This window comes from Zophobas morio, unplaced genomic scaffold (genome assembly GCF_036711695.1).
Source record: "Zophobas morio isolate AGI-343-1 ecotype UQ-CSIRO unplaced genomic scaffold, CSIRO_AGI_Zmor_V1 ptg000041l, whole genome shotgun sequence".
NCBI lineage: Eukaryota > Metazoa > Arthropoda > Insecta > Coleoptera > Tenebrionidae > Zophobas > Zophobas morio.
In genome coordinates this window covers 3,768,741-3,785,554 of record NW_026972146.1, presented here as the reverse complement: position 1 = coordinate 3,785,554, position 16,814 = coordinate 3,768,741, and the positions used below count along the sequence as shown (strand labels likewise).

Here is a 16,814-nt window from a genome sequence, read left to right as displayed (position 1 = left end):
TTTTTTCGGATTCTCTCGGTATCTCTCTTAGATTATTATACCATAGATCTATCTGCATTCTTTCGGATTTTTTCCGATTTTCTCGAATTCTCTCCGATTCACTGGTATTTTTTGTATCCTTCCGTATTCTCTCGGATTTTTTCAAATTCTGTCAGCTTTCCAAGAACTCCTGGGATTCTTCCGGATTTTTCAGAATACTCTCCAATTTTCCTTGATTCTCTTGGATTTTGTTTTAGATTCCTTCGGGAATTTTACAATATATGTTTTTTTTATTTTAATAACTATTTTTGGAAGAACTAGATATTTTAAATGTGGGTATTTTTTTTAGAAATTTGACCTCTTTAAGATTTTTCCCGGATTCTCTCGAATTCTCTCCTATTCCCTTAGATTTATTCATATTTTCTCGAATTCACTCAGATTCTTTGGCATCCCCTCGGATATTTGTGTTCTTTCTGATTTTTCCGAGTTGTCTTGAATTCTTTCCACTCTCTTAAATTTTTTGTATTCTTTCGTATTTTTTCAAATTTTTCGGATTCTCTCGGATTTTTTTAAATTCCATCATATTCTCCAGGAATTCCTGTGATTCTTTCAGATTTTTCAGGATTCTCTCTAATTTTCTCGATTCTTTTAGATTTATTTCGGATTTCTCTGGAAATTTTACAATATATTTTTTTTTAAATCAGTGGACTATTTTTGGAAGAACTAGATTTTTTAAATCTGGATTTTGTTTTTTAGAAATTTTTCCCTCTTTAGATTATCTCGGATTTTTCCAGATTCACTCGAACTCTTTGGGATCCTGCCGGATTTTTGTATTCTTTCGTATATTTTTCATATTTTTTCGGATTCTCTCGGTATCTCTCTTAGATTATTATATCATAGATCTATCTGCATTCTCTCGGATTTTTTCGGATTTTCTCGAATTCTCTCCGATTCACTGGTATTTTTTGTATCCTTCCGTATTCTCTCGGATTTATTAAGATTCTCTCGGATGTTTTCAAATTCTGTCAGCTTTCCAGGAATTCCTGGGATTCTTCCGGATTTTTCAGAATACTCTCCAATTTTCCTTGATTCTCTTGGATTTTGTTTTAGATTCCTTCGGGAATTTTACAATATATGTTTTTTTTATTTTAATAGACAACTTTTGGAAGAACTAGATATTTTAAATGTGGGTATTTTTTTTTAGAAATTTGACCTCTTTAAGATTTTTCCCGGATTCTCTCCTATTCCCTTAGATTTATTCATATTTTCTCGAATTCACTCAGATTCTTTGGCGTCCCCTCGGATATTTGTGTTCTTTCTGATTTTTCCGAGTTGTCTTCGGATTCTCTCGGATTTTTTAAAATTCCATCATATTCTCCAGGAATTCCTGTGATTCTTTCAGATTTTTCAGGATTCTCTCTTAATTTTCTCGACTCTTTTGGATTTATTTCGGATTTCTCTGGAAATTTTACAATATTTTTTTTTTAAATCAGTGGACTATTTTTGGAAGAACTAGATTTTTTAAATCTGGATTTTGTTTTTTAGAAATTTTTGCCTCTTTAGATTATCCCGGATTTTTCCAGATTCTCTCGAATTCCCTCCGATTCTCTTAGATTTATTTATATTCTCTTGAATTCACTCGGAGTATTTTGGATTTCTTCAGATTCCATCAAATTCTCCAGCAGTCTTTCGGATTTTTTTGCCGGTCTCTAAAATTTGTTCATAATCTTCCGTATTTTTTCATATTTTTTCTTAGAATTATTTGTATTCCCGCGGATTTTTGTGTTCTTTCGGATTTTTTCAGATTCCTCTAGGTGGAATGTCTATGTTCCGTTGGACAATAAATATATTTACTGTCCAACTGTATCCCATTGAATTTTCCAGGAATCTTTCTGATTTTTCCAAATTCTCTCGAATTCTTTCCACTCTCTTAAATTTTTTCGTATTCTTTCGTGTTTTTTAATAATTTTTCGGATTCTCAAGGAGTCTCTCTTAGATTGTGAGTCTCTTAAATTCATCTGTATTCTTTCGGTTTCCTACAGAGTCTCTACGATTCTTTCGAATTTTCTTCGATTCTCTTAGACTTATTCGTATTTACTCGAATTCATCAGGATTCTCTGGGATTTTTTCAGGATTTTTCTGGATTCTATCGTGTTATTCTCTCGAATTCACTCGGACTCTTGCCGGATTTTTGTATTCTTTCGTACCTTTTTCACATTTTTTCGGATCCTCTAGGTGGTTGTCTTAGATTATTATCTCATAGATTTATCTGTATTCCTTCGGATTTTTCAGGATACTCTCTAATTTTCCGCGATTCTCTTGGATTTATTTCGGATTTCTCAGGAAATTTTACAATATATTTTTTTTAATTCAGTGGAAGAACTAAATTTTTTTAATCTGATTTTTTTTTTTTTTAGAAATTTTTGCCTCTAGATTATCCCGGATTTTTCCACATTCTCTCGAATTCCCTCCGATTCTCTTACGATTTATTTATCTTTGGGATCCTCTCGGATTTTTGTGTTATTTCGGATTTCTTCAGATTCCATCAAATTTTCAAGCAGTCTTTCTTATTTTTTCATATTTTGTTGGACCCTTTCTTAGATTTATTTGTATTCTTTCGTTTTTTTTTTTCGGATTCTGTCGAATTCTCTCCAATTTTCCGTCAGATTCAAACTTCAAAGCCCCGCCCACCCACCCGGTTTTTTTGATCGCTCATTTTATTGGATGAAAAGAGGATTTTATGTTGATAAACAGTGGAATATAGACGAAAAAGGTAAGATTAACCCCACCCACCTCCAATTTTGGATTTCATTGGCTTATTTTATTTACCGTGAAATAAAAATTGAATTATACTTTGTCAAGTGGTCAATCTAATTAAAAAAAAACTTTATATGTCATTTATGTTTATTGAGTGGATAATAGATAGTAAAAAGAGTACGAGTGGAAGAGAGTGAGTGTTGTTCGTTTTGCTTTTAGGAGGAAGAGTTGAAGGACATAATAGAAAAGGCCCGCGAGATGGAGGACAAATACGGTCATTTCTTCGATATGATAATCATAAATAACGACACCGAGCGGGCGTACCACCAGTTGTTGAGCGAGATAAACAGCCTGGAGAGGGAGCCCCAGTGGGTGCCCGCAGCTTGGGTCAAAGCACTGTAGAAGTTGACCGAAGCGAGGTTCGTTCGTAAATCGACTGAATTTCTTACCTATTTCCCGCAAGGTTGTGAAGTTTGAAGAAGGTGCTAGTCCTTAAAAGAAAACAAAATTTTAAGGCCGTTTGCGCGATCCGCGCTCGATTATCGTCTTTCTATTTCCCTCACTTTAAGACTAAACATCACGAATGTGCTGTGATCCATGCTGCGAAAATTCAAACGGTGTTTCTCGGGTTTGGTAGAATTAAAGCCGGCAATAATGACTGTACATAAATAAGGAGAAAAAAATACAAAAAAACAATAGACCCGTTCTAAATCGTGTTTTCATTGTTTATAGCTATGTATTTAGCAAATCGAGTGTACTTGTAAATAAGAGTTATACATATTTGTCTTAGAATATTCGACTTGATCGCTCAGAGATTTTAATTGGTGTTAGTAAAAATTTTCGAATCTACAAAAAAGGGAAAACGTTCATTTTTTCCATTTTACGGTAATGTTTTTTCTTTAACCTAAGTAGGTTTAGTATAACGATGTGATTATGTGTACTTAATTTTATTTATCTTAATATTTTACATAAAAAAAGTAAATTTTAAACTTAGTCCGTAGGTGCAATTTTCTTCTTTGCTCCCGATCATCCGACCCAAACCCAACGCTACTAACATTTCTCCATTATGTGTATTTATAGATCTGAAGTCAGTCAACTTTTATTCTTATTTATTTTGTTATTGTTTCATTGTACATAAAAAATATCAAGTGTATATAAAATCAGACCCTATGGTGTCTGTAGAAATGTCGTGTATATTAAAAATACTTATCGTTAGAAACGTGACTTCGGGGTTCCTTTTATTATTAAATATTTTATTATGCATACATCATTGTTTTAGAATTGCAGAAATAAACATTTCTCACTATTAAAACGTCTCTCAGTTGTATCGTTCCCCCACCACAAAAACAAACCCAATAATAATAAACGTATATTCAACAACAGTCAACATAAAAACAAAAAAAAAGCAGCTTACTGATTTCTGACTCCACAGATCGACAGATAAGTGTGTTCGCTTTTGACGTATGTCACAGGCACGAGCGTGTAAGCCAACGCAGACGTTTCGGCAAGACTCCGCAAATAATCCACCTTCAAACTATGAATTTTCATTCTCGAGTAAAAAATGTAAAGATTGTAGACCGAAGTGGCGTCGTTCTCGTGCCCCTGCTTCAACTTCTGCAACGTATAATCGACAGTATTTATAAAAACTTCCTCGGTCAATTCGGCTTCTTCGGACCGGTCGACGTAGCAAACAATAGCCGCTATGTCGTTTTCGTAGTTCCACCGGCGATAAATCGAAATGGAATACCCGTCGAAGCACTTCCCAGTTTCCTCGTCTGGAAAAACCTTATCACACTAAAATTACTAAAAATGTGGCTTTTTTACATTCGAATTGGTTGTTGTGTCTGTGGGCCCAGACGTGCCACTCCACCAGCGCCTCTCGCGGCAATTGGCTAACTACAACGTAGACTACGATGGCGTTGTTGGACCTTTCCTCCCACAATTTTCGAGCCCGGTCCACGTAACTGACATCAGTAACATAACAAATTCCCTAGAAATTTAGTCAATAGTGAAACGAAACGTGTAAAGACGGGCACACCTGTACGACGTCCCTTAAGTTCACGTTCGGATCCATCGCCTTAAGTAACCTCCCTACGTGTCTCAGCGCTAACTGACACTGCGCTTTAATCCCACCTCTAACCATTTCCAAATTTCCGGGGATCAAAGCAATCTGACCCGCTAGATGTATGAGTTCCCCCACCCTCACAGCCTGACTGTAGGGGCCAATGTTGGAAGGCGCCCAATGAGAGCGACTCTGGACGTGCATAGTGTGTCTGAAACTCAGTCTGATTGGTTCGTTTTTACAACGCGGTTGTTTGCTACCGTTCGACTGGGAAATCCCCGGAATTGTTAGCCGGTGCTGACCACGACAGTGCTGCCAATATCACCGGAAAACACGACTGCACCTCCACGCAAGCCCTACTAGGTGGATTCACGTGATTGAACATCTCGCAATAAACTTGATTAATTTCGCCGTATCGGGACATGTCGGAGACGTAAAGGACCACGGAACACACGTCCCGAACTGACTGGGAGTGCTGGGTCAAGATGGCTATTGAAGAAGAGTGGGGGTTACTAAGTTAATTGAGTAATTTAGCTTAAGAGGAGGTTTTAGTCAAGCCATTCATTCGTTTCTCGGACTGTGACATCTGTGCATTCTGAGGGACGTAAACATTTTCGGGGGGCAAGGTGAGCGGTAGTCAAAGCGCACACAGTAAAGATTCAACTTAGTTCGGGTACAATCGCACGCAAATGTTTTGAGCCTATGGGCGGATCGTTTTTGCCTGCCCTCACCGAAGAAGGCGGTCCAAATCCTTCAAGGGCAGAATTTGTAGGTAGGCTCAAACTACAACGAAATTTACATTTGGTAAGAAATATTTATGGCTCACACCAGTTCTCTCGAATTTGTCGGAGAAGATTTAGCAGGTAGTTGTTCCCATAAAATAATGAATAATCGAATAATTTGAAATCTGGCAGATGTTTTAAAGTCATGATAAACATGATTTAATTAAAATATATTTGCTTATCCCCTCTAAAAATTTATGACGTCACCTCAAAATTTTTGCAGAATAAATCCTATCTTAAATGTATAAAATATGATGAGTTTTTATACTTGTGATTTATCACTGCGTTAATATTTTTTAGATTTGGTTATACAGGGTATCTCAAAAAAGTTAATGACTGAGTCAATTTATTTTATTGAAGAAATCAAGAATAGCAAAACTGAATACTTTGAAATATTGTAGATGTTTTGAAGTTTTTGTAAGCATGGTAACTTTTTCGAAAATTTGATTAATCAAATATGCGCAAAATCAGAAATCGGAAAAACTGAAATTCACTAATGCAAAAAACAGAAAATCGAAAAATACAAATCGTAAAAATCAAAAATCTAAAAATGGCTAATCAAAAAATCGAAAATTCAATGAATCAAATACCTAGGTCGATCGAAAAGTGGAAATTCACAAACCTCAAAAATCGAAAAATCAAAAATTGAAAAACCGGAAAACCAAAAATCGAAAAGTCAAAAATTCGTAATATTGAAAATTAAAAAAATCAAAAACAAAAATAAAAAAAATCGGAAATTACAATAATCAAAATATGTAAAGTAGAAAAAAATTGCAAAGCCTAAAAACTGAAACGAACAGAAAAATCGAAAAAGTGGAAAATCGAAAATCTGAATAAAGAAACTTGGAAATTCTGAAAATTGGAAAATCGAAAACCAAAAAATCGGGAAGTAAGAAAATTGAAGTCTAACAGTTGAGAACAGAAAAACTGAAAAACCGAAAATTCTAAAAAATTAATATGCGCAAAATCAAAAATCGGAAAAAATGAAATTCACAAATGCAAAAAACAGAAAATCGAAAAATACGAATCGTAAAAATCAAAAAAATAAAATGGCTAATTAAAAAATCGAAAATTCAATGAATCAAATACCTAGGTTGATCGAAAAGTGGAAATTCACAAACCTCAAAAATCGAAAAATCGAAAATTGAAAAACGGGAAAACCAAAAAATCGAAAAGTAATATTGAAAATTAAAAAAATCAAAAACAAAAATTAAAAAAATCGGAAATTAAAATAATCAATATATATGAAGTAGAAACAATTGCAAAGCCTAAAAACTGCAAAAAATTGGAAAAACAAAAATTCGAAAAATCTAAAAGCGAAAAAGTGGAAAATCGAAAATCTGAATAAAGAAACTTGGAAATTCTGAAAATTGGAAAATCGAAAACCAAAAAATCGGGAAGTAAGAAAATTGAAGTCTAACAGCTGAGAACAGAAAAACTGAAAAACCGAAAATTCTAAAAATCGACAATGGACAAATTGAAAATCGCAAAATTTAAATTGAACAATTGAACATAGAAAAATCGATGAATTGAAAAATCGAAAATTCGATTACTCAAATTTTCTAAAAATCGAAAAATCATAAAACTGAAAAATCCAAAATTCTAATGATCGAAAGTCTGAAAACTGAAAATCGAAAATTCTGAAAAGCGGAAAATAGAATATCGAAAAATTTAAAAGAAAGAAAATTGAAGTCTAAAAACCGAAGAATGGAAAAATTAAAAATCAAAAATTCGAAAAATCAAAACCGAAAAATTCAAAGATTTAAAAAGAAAATCGAAAAATCAAAAATCTGAAAATGGAAACTCGAAAATTTGGAAAATCGAAAAGTAAAAAAATTGAAGTCTAAAAGCTGAAAAATGGAAAACTGAACAATCGAAAATTCGAAAATCAAATATCGAAAAATCGAAAAGCCGAAAAATGGAAAATTTGATAAATCAGATATGCGAAAAACAGAAAATCTGAAAATACAAATCTGGAAAATCAAAAATTTAAAAATGGAAAAACCGAAAATCGAAAATTCAATGAATCTAATACGTAGGTCGATCGAAAAACTGGAAATTCACAAATCTGAAAAATCGGAAATTTGCAAGATTGAAAAACCGAGAATTGAAAAATCAAAAAACCGAAAAATGGAAAAATCAAAAATCGAAAAATAGGAAAACCGAAAATTCATAATATTGAAAACTCTAAAAGTCGACAATTCAAAAATCAAAAAATTGGAAAGTAAAATAATCGAAAAATCGAAAAGTAAACAAATTGCAAAGCCTGAAAACTGACGAACAGAAAAATCGAAAAATCGTAAAATCAAAAAGTGGAAAATCGAAAACTGGAAATTGAAAAATCGAAGATTGAAAAATCGAAAAATCGAAAATCGGAATATCGAGAATCGACAAATTAAAAAACCGAAAAATCGAAAAATTAAAAAATCGGAAATCGAAAAATGAAAAAAAAACGAAAATTCAAAAATCGAATAATCCGAAACTAAGATAATAGAAAAGTGGAAAAGTAAAAATTGCAAAGTCTCAAAACTGACGAACAGAAAAATCGAAAAATAAAAAAAAAACGGAAAAATATCTAAAAATGGAAAATCTAAAACTCGAAAAATCGAAAATTCGATGTAACAAATACTCGAAAAAACGAAAAGTAAAAAAATTGCAAGGCCTAAAAATTGAAAAATCAAAAAAGCGGAAAAATGAAAATCGAAAAAACGACTATCGAAAAAAAAAATCGAAAAGTGGAAAATCGGAAAGTAACAAAATTGAAATCTAAAAGCTAAAGAAGGGAAAATTCTAAAAAGCAACAATCGAAAAAAGCAAAATTAAAAATTGAAAATTTGAAAAATGGAAAATCGAAAACTCGAATATCGAGATTTTGAAAAATCGTAAAAATGATAATCGAAAAATCGAAAATTCGATTAATCAATATTCTAAAAATCGAAAAAACGGACACAAATCCACAAATCTGAAAAATCGAAAATCAAAATACGAAAAATTAAAAAACCGAAAAATTGAAAAATCCCAAATCAAAAACGAAAAAACCGAAAATTCAAAAATCAAACTATCGGAAAGTAAAATAATCGAAAAATGGAAAAATAAAACAAATTGCAGAACTATAAAAACTGAAACAAACAGAAAATGGAAAATCGAATAATCGAAAGTTGAAAAATCGATGGTCGAGAAATAAAACAACCGAAAAATCGAAAAATTTAATGATTAATGGAAAATCGGAAAATCGAGAACAGAAGAATTCAAAAATCAAAAAAATCGGAAAGTAAAATATAATCGAAAAATGCAAAAAAATTGCAAAATCTAAAAACTGACGAACAGAAAAATCCAGAAATCTAAAAATGGAAAGACGAAAAATCGAAAATTGAAAGAATGGCAAATCAAAAAATCGAAACATCGAAAAATCAAAAAAAACGAAAACTTAAAAAATCGAAAAACGAAAAAACTAAAAACTCGAAAATTCAAAATACCGCAAATTTGAAAAATCAGAAAATTGGAAAGTAATAAAATCGAAAAGTTGATAGAAAAATTGAAACTGAAAAATCTAATTCGATGAAAAGGTTGGTCGAAAAAACGAAAAATCAAAAATCGAAGTGATCTTTTTTTGAGACAGACTGTATAAGTAAATCTAAAAAATATTACTGCAATGATAAATCACAGGTATAGACTCATCATATCAAATTTTACGATGACGTCATGCATTTTTTGGCTAAGATAAGCAAATACATTTTGACCGTGGCTTTGAAAGTATTCTTCGACTTTCGTTCCATTTCAAAATTTACTCTTTGTATATTTCAGTGGTCACAACGAGTTCACTAACTACGCTGAAGTATGCGAAGATTAAATTTGTCACCGAAAAGATGTCGGTCGAAGAACGTTCGATCCGGTGTTACACCTCGACCCAAGAGACACAGCAGTAAAGGATAACAAATGGAACGGATAAAGTAAAGCGTCAAACATGATTGATAAACTTTAAACCAAAATTATGAAGTTTATAAACTGAACATTTTTTTTGTTTTTTGAAATGTAGTACACTTCAAAAAATGTCCGTGACTTATTTTAATATCAATTTTATAACTATGGTTGGCACAATTAGACCTAATATTAGTGTGATTTTGAGCATATTCTCGATTTTATTAGAGCAAAATAGGTTTTTTTTTCTAATTTTATAACTTACGGAAACTAGTAGCACATCACAGATATTGCAAAAAAAATTGGGCTCAGGTTCCAACTAATTGACAAGATTTCAAAGTATTCAGTTTTGCAATTCTTGATTTCTTCAATAAAATAAATTGACTCAGTCATTATTTTTTTGTGAGTCACCCTGTATGTATAAACAAATCCAAAAAATATAAATGGAATGGTAAATCACAAGTATAGACTCACCATATTCTGAACATTTTAGATAGAGTATTTATAAAATTAAAACTAATTCAGAGTAAGAATTTGGTCAACACGTAAATTTCGTTGTAGTTTGAGCCTACCTACAAATTCTGCCCTTGGACGATTTGGACCGCCTCCTTCGGCGACGATCGGCAAAAATGATCCGCCCATTCATGTTTCAGACTGGTGTACGTAGATTTTAGTACTTCAAGGCTCAAGGTTACGAATACGTCAGGGGAACATCCTGTCAAGTTGTCGACAACAAAATTTAATTTTACGTCCGAAAATATGGTATACATTTGTAACTTTATTTAATAATACTATTATAAAGACAATACATTTCAATGTATATGCAATGGGACTTTATTTAGAGCCTCTGGAGAACATAGTAATCTCGTTGGTAACCTTCCTCCACGACGAAGTTTGGATTTATTAAGATGAAGAATTTTATACTTAAAATTAAATAAATAAAAATAAATAAATAAATTAGATTATTATAATATATTATTAAGACCCACCACTGACCCGGAAATGACCGGCATTCAGGCAAGACTTCTATCATTACGGATACTAAGACCAACTAATGATATGCATTGATTAGATTATTATAATTATTTATTATAATAAATATATATAATATATTTAATTTAATTATTCTTGTGTCGATTTATTTTGTTGTTATTGTAGCAGTTTTCTTGGGCACTTTTTTAACACTATTTATATGATGTTCCATTATTATACAAGTTGCAAACAAAATTACTTGATTATAATTTGCTGGTCATCACTCGTTAATTATAATAATTTTGTAAAATGTGTACCATATTTTCGGACAGAGGGAATACAATTTAATAAGTTAAAATTTAACATAATACATAATAATAATTTAACATAAAAGAATTTATTAAATGAAAAATATTCTTCAAAAGGTTCATGTTTTTTTATTTAGACGAACTTATACGAACAAAATACCAAAACGTCAAAGTGTAAATGAACAGTAACAAAAAAAAAAAAAAAACTACTATCTACACTGACCGGCAAAAAAACGACCACTCTGCAAAATTTCGCAAAACCACTTTAAAAATTATTAATTGAATTAGTGATCGTTATTTTAGTACCATTCACTATTGATACATGTTGTAATTCATTAGCAAAAAAAGAACATACATAAACGAGAATTAAATTAAATTTAACAAAATAACAAAAACAGACCAAGTACGATATTTTCTTAAACAAAACAATAAAGGAGGCTGTTGTTGTAAACAGTGTTTTTCATCATTTGATTATAAGTTTGGCAATTAATGAACGTTTTCACGCGAAAACAATGCCGTTAACTCTTACAGACCTCTCTCAAATTGTCGTTCTGTTAAGTTTTGTTAAATTTAATTTAATTCTGCGTTTATTTGTCTTCTTTTTTTTTGCTAATTTTTACATCATTTGTGAATAGTGAATGGTTCTTTAATAAAATAACGATCACTAGTTAAATTAAAATTTTTAAAGTTTGATGTTGAGAAATTTTTCGGGGTGGCCGGTTTTTTTTGCCGGTGAGTGTATATAGTAAGATGATTCACGTTCCACTACTCGGAAAATTTAAAAATAATTCGTCCCTGCAGCACAGTACAACATATCCCACTTCTTCGGAAAATTCTAAGACTTGATTTTGCAACTATTATTAGTTTTTTACGATAATCCCTGTAAGTTAAATTAAAATTATGTATATAATGTTAAAATACGGCTAAAGAAGCATGCTATGTTTATGTTTCAAGTCAATGTTTCCATTACAAAGTTTTCTGTTGACGTCATCAACATTTTTGGAAGGACACTTAGTATGTCAGTGTGGATGGGTGCAGTGTAATACTAATAATAACAATACTACAATAAAATAATAATAAATAATTGGAGATTATCTATCTAATAAAAATCAACACAGATGGCGGACAGACGTCAACATACTTAAACTATTTCTTCGTACTCTAGGAATCATAAAACGTCAAGAAAACATGTAAGTAGCCATTTGTCCCATGGACCTTATTACAATATTTTCTTAGCTTATGCTTGGGAAGGAACAATGTGAGATAATCTGGCACCAACAAAAGCAATCAAAAGAATAATCCGGCATAGTAAATGAGTTTTAAATTGTATAAAATAACATATTCCTACACATGTAGTTTAAGACTCAGTGTTGAGTTTTTATCCGAAACGTCCAGATTTTTTGAAAAAAAAAAAAAAAAAATTATAAAACAACATTTTGCAATTTAATTTTAAATCTGCAAAACCGAATGCTTTGAAATCTTGCAGATGTTTTAAAGTTATGATAAGCATAATAAATTTTTAATCAAAACACTGCATTAATATTTTTTAGATTTGCTTATACGGGGTGTCTGAAAAAAATTAATGACTGAGTATTTTATTGATTAAATCAAGAATTGCAAAACTGAATACTTTGAAATCTTGACGTTTTGAAGTTACTGTGAAGCATGGTAACTTTTTAATCAAAATATAAGTATATGTTTATCAACAAAATGTGCAAAATATGATCAGACTATACTTGTAGCTTATCATTGCATTCATATTTTTTAGATTTTCTTATACAGGTGATTCAAAAAAATTATTGAATCAGTCAATTTATCATTGATCAAATTAAGACCGAGCCACCCCATTTTCTCAAAAATGTGAGAATATGCCCGTCTTTATAACAATAAAATAATGATAAGGTAAGAATTATCATAGCAACATTTAGAATATTTTGTTCAATTCAGTTTTATGAATAATTTTAGTCGTATGTCTTGAGGCGATAAACTCATTCAAATCAGACAAATGTCTACGTGACATTCTTCTGTATAAGCATTAACATTTTTATTATTACGCATATTGCACATTTAGCTTTATTTCAGTTAATAATGTGCTGTAAATATATTTTTTTGCCCTCATGACCTTTTTTGATGACTTTCGCGCATTCACCAGGATGCGGGAGATCGAACTTCCAGCACACGTGCTTTTTGCTTTCTGTTGCCATAGTAACCTTAAAATAGGTAAGTGTTTACGGCGCCGTCAATATCGTTGTTTATAAATAACTCACAGTTAATGTTTTCGCTTTAAAAGTTTATTCATCGCGTCGACAAATATTTTGTGTGTTTTCGGTGTTGTTCTATAAAATACAAAATGTTCAACAAATTATAAAATTTAATTTTGCCAATTTTATTTTGATTTCCTGAGCGTAAGCAAAGAAAGTATTGTAATCGAGTCTATCGGGAGGCGACTGGCTATTTTTATGTTTTTTCGACATTTCATGACTCATAGCGTATGAAAAATTAGGTCTCGTGGCTCAGTACTGTCTGTTCAAACTTTTATTAGGCAAATAATCTCCAAAACTACCGGACCGATTGTATTTTATACATTTTATATGGATGTTAATAATATCGTGTAAATGGTAAAAAGCTAACCAACAATTGCCCGATCTCCCTGTCAATGTCATGACTTCTCAAAAATGTTCATAACAAAAAATCAAATGTTTTAATTTTTTAAAGAAGCAGGAGTTGTGGCACTGTACATCGGGGGCAAGGGAAGGAAATAATTTTCGACAATTTTTTTAGATTTGCTTAATCAGGTGACTCAAAAAGAATAATGAATAAGTCAATTTATTTTACACTGCAGCAATCCAAGTTGATGTACGTGTCCTTGTAAAAATGTTGAAGGCGTCATCACAAAATTGTGTAAAGAAAAAATTCAACTAGAAAATGCTTGATATGTTTCATTGTACTTCAGGAGCGAGGGAAGTTCTCTCGAAACAACTTTCGACCAATTTTTTATTATTATTTTCTTTCCATTAAAATAGTTGATATATTTACGATGGAAGTATCTATTCCGGCTCCCAGATTGCTGTGTCTCAACTAAATCTAAAGCACTGGAGATATCAGGCCATTTCTGGAAAGATTTTTTATGTTGCTGCACCTGACCCGAGTGAGGGCGAGCAGAAATCGGCTTGCATTTTGTCCGAAAACATGCGTTCTGTTTTTTCGTCTTATAGCAACATTTTCTAATTTACAACGTCGCAATTTTATATAGACAGTTACGAAACATTGATCTTGCTGCCTCCGTTTGAATTTTTCGAAGGCGTCACTTAATTGCCGAGTTACAAACGCTTCTTTTAAGCCAATTTGTGAATTTTATTGCAACAGTTACTTATCAGACTTAAAAAATTCGAACGCTGGCAAAATGCCACAACCTTTGACAACACTCAGTTAAATTTTGAACTATTTTTAAGCAATAATAAATCATTGATTCGAAAAATCATAACCCATTGCACGGGCTACTTTCCGTGTGGGTAAAACCTCCTCTTAAGACAGTAAAGACGATGACGTCAGTCGCATACCTACACTTTAATGTCCGCGTGGCCTCCTGCATCGCTTCTCGGAAGTCCGGCGCGCGTCCTTGAATCCCACTTATCCACAGCCAGCCGTCCGCGCTTTTCACGGCGCGCGCTTCTTGCTCCAACGTTTCGGAACTAACGCAACCGTCTTCAATGCTTTTGACTGACTTGTCGTCGTCGTCGCTAAAATCCGACGCTTCCACTCCATAGTCGGTGATGTAACCGTCGCTATCTTTCAACGGAAGCCCACTCAAGCGCCTTTGCAAATCCAAGTTGGGTAATTTGACTTCTAGACTGAGTTTTTTCAAACGAAGATAGCCGACGGGGCAAATCGGGTCGTTCGAATTCAGGACTATTTCAGACTCTTCACTGAAATGACGCAATTGGAGGATTCGCAGTATTGTAATTCAGATACCAAATCTGAATTACAGAGGGCGCTTTCGCTTATGGGGGAGTCCCAGAACTGGCGTAAGTTGCGCGTTCTGGGACACCTCATAAGTGGTAATAATACATTACTATCCTACTTTTGAAGAGAGGACAATCCAAGGTCAGAGTTTCGTACTCGCCGCCTTCGCCACAAACATTCAAGCCGTATTTTTCGTTCATCGACAACAAATGAGCTTGTAACGAACTCAAACTTCTCCCTAGGTGTTTATTGGGTTCGAGGCCTAAAGTAGCCACTTTGATTATAATGGCGTCCACTTCACATTTGATCATCTCGTCGAGCAGCTGTTTTTGATCCTGTTGCCACAAGTACGCCAGTGGTACCAACCCCAACCTGATACAACTTCAAACAACAATAGTACAACTAGTAACGTCGCAACTTACACATTTTCAACCCTCACGCGTTGATAATCCGACAAAATCGCCCCCACTGAAACCGCCTCTATATCCAGATCTTCCTTGACTTGCGACAGCACTCTGAACAGGTCTTCCACCTCGTCGTCGGTCGTTGGTTCGTACGTTTTGCCCAACTGCGCCGACAACCCCATCGTGGTTTCTCTATACAGAGGCAAGTCCATCGCTGCTGCTATAAATTCTATGGCCTCGTAACCCACGCTTTGGTACATGTAGCTGTCAAGCTCTGACTTGTTGTGGGGGCTTATGTTAGCCAGGGCCGCGATTTCGTGCCCCGCTGCTATACACTGCATCATGTTGAAGCAGCTGTCTTTGCCCCCACTGATCAACGCCGCCACTTTCATGCCGCTGCAAAGTTAGGTTATGGTGTCGGATTACGCCACACGCTTACGTACTTACACGGAATTAAAGAAAAACGGAAGGTTTTTGAAGATAAATCCAAAATAACATGATGAAGGTCACTTGAGAGTGTGAGGTTAGGAGGGGCAGGGATGCCAACGTGACGGCGGCGTTTGACATTTTGGGGGTTGGTTCATGATTGGTTAAAAAATTTTCCAAAACCGCGGAAATGTAAATAGTGAAAATGTCACGGTCTAAATTTGGCGTATTTTTATTCCTCTTTTTGAGTTGTGGGGTCAGCGTTGGTTTGAAATGTTTTTTCTGTAGTGTGTTTCTTACGCCGCACTATATAAATGACGACCAAATTCACTGCAACCACCCTGCACAGTGGCATTGTCCCAATGTATACGACAACTGTGTGTCATTGATTTACAACAGTAAGTACGTGTTTAGTTTAGTGTTTAAATTTAAAAATTAGGTTGAGTTATCAACCAATAGGCAGCGGCAGTTGTGTCACGTGGTTAAAATGAGCGGCTGCGATTGGTGGTGACACTGCTTAGTAGGCAACCAGTAATACTTAATTCGTATCACGGTTGTTAATATTGTGGTTGGTTTCAGATTTGATGACCAAGCGTTGTGTATCGTTAAACGCCACCGACACATTTCTTATCATGTGGCTTTGTAACCAAACGCAGTTATTAAACCCCCGGAATTGTCAGCTTTGTACGACCAGTCTGTGCAATAGTGGCAAAACTCGGCAAGGAAATGTGAAGACCATACTCATCCTCCTGTCGACCATCACAATTTTCTATTTTTTGACTTAATTTTGTGATTTTTTCGTAAACAATCTATCAATAAATTCTCACCGTTGTTTTCCTCTATTTCAATAAAAATTATGGCCACCGCGACCGGAAAATTGTGACTAGGGCTCCTCTACATTAAATAATTAACTAATTTTTCGTGCACTTGTGCTGACTGTCCGGGATCCTTAATAATCACTTAATAATCAAAATAGTCGTGCTTGTCAATTCGCTAATTGCAATGACATTTTTACCGGATAAAATTGTCTTCATTTTAGCGATTTTCGGATGGCAAATAGCGTTATATGACTGTGTTCGCTGTTACCACTGTTCAATAAATAACCAGGTCGCTGGCAAAACAAGTATTCCTTGCTACAACCCTGCTCAAATCCAGTGTTATGGTGTGGCGGATGCTTGTTTCAAGATTTTTGGGAAAAAATCCAAAATTGTACAACAACATTTTGCAACTGAAAAGGTTTTTA

General features: G+C 33.5%; 2 protein-coding genes across 3 annotated transcripts in view; one reads left to right on the top strand and one right to left on the bottom strand.

Moving 5' to 3' along the window:
* Positions 1-4,048, top strand: part of Sdt (stardust) — a 91,811-nt gene extending 87,763 nt beyond the window's left edge. For both annotated transcript variants that reach the window (XM_064071764.1, XM_064071763.1), the window contains one exon: positions 2,956-4,048. In XM_064071764.1, the coding sequence (XP_063927834.1) occupies positions 2,956-3,138 (183 nt within the window). In that variant the 3' untranslated portion in view covers positions 3,139-4,048. The remainder of the gene's footprint in view (positions 1-2,955) is intronic.
* Positions 4,049-4,092: 44 nt separating this feature from the next.
* Positions 4,093-15,703, bottom strand: LOC135141001 (uncharacterized). The gene is made up of 8 exons (XM_064071780.1): positions 15,593-15,703; positions 15,164-15,541; positions 14,847-15,122; positions 14,343-14,704; positions 5,059-5,287; positions 4,775-5,009; positions 4,561-4,726; positions 4,093-4,511 (listed from the first exon to the last, which is right to left on the bottom strand). The coding sequence occupies exons 2-8, from the start codon at positions 15,535-15,537 to the stop codon at positions 4,147-4,149; spliced, it is 2,007 nt and encodes a 668-aa protein (XP_063927850.1). The 5' UTR covers positions 15,538-15,541; positions 15,593-15,703; the 3' UTR covers positions 4,093-4,146.
* Between the last annotated feature and the right edge of the window lie 1,111 nt (positions 15,704-16,814).

Excerpts from the sequence above, each read along its gene's own strand:
- LOC135141001 (XM_064071780.1), bottom strand. The coding sequence starts at position 15,537 with ATGAAAGTGGCGGCGTTGATCAGTGGGGGCAAAGACAGCTGCTTCAAC. Across the intron at positions 15,123-15,163 it reads CGCGTGAGGGTTGAAAATGT|TTGTATCAGGTTGGGGTTGG; the intron begins GTAAGTTGCGAC and ends TGTTGTTTGAAG. Across the intron at positions 5,288-14,342 it reads GGCCACGCGGACATTAAAGT|CCATCTTGACCCAGCACTCC; the intron begins GTAGGTATGCGA and ends CTTCTTCAATAG.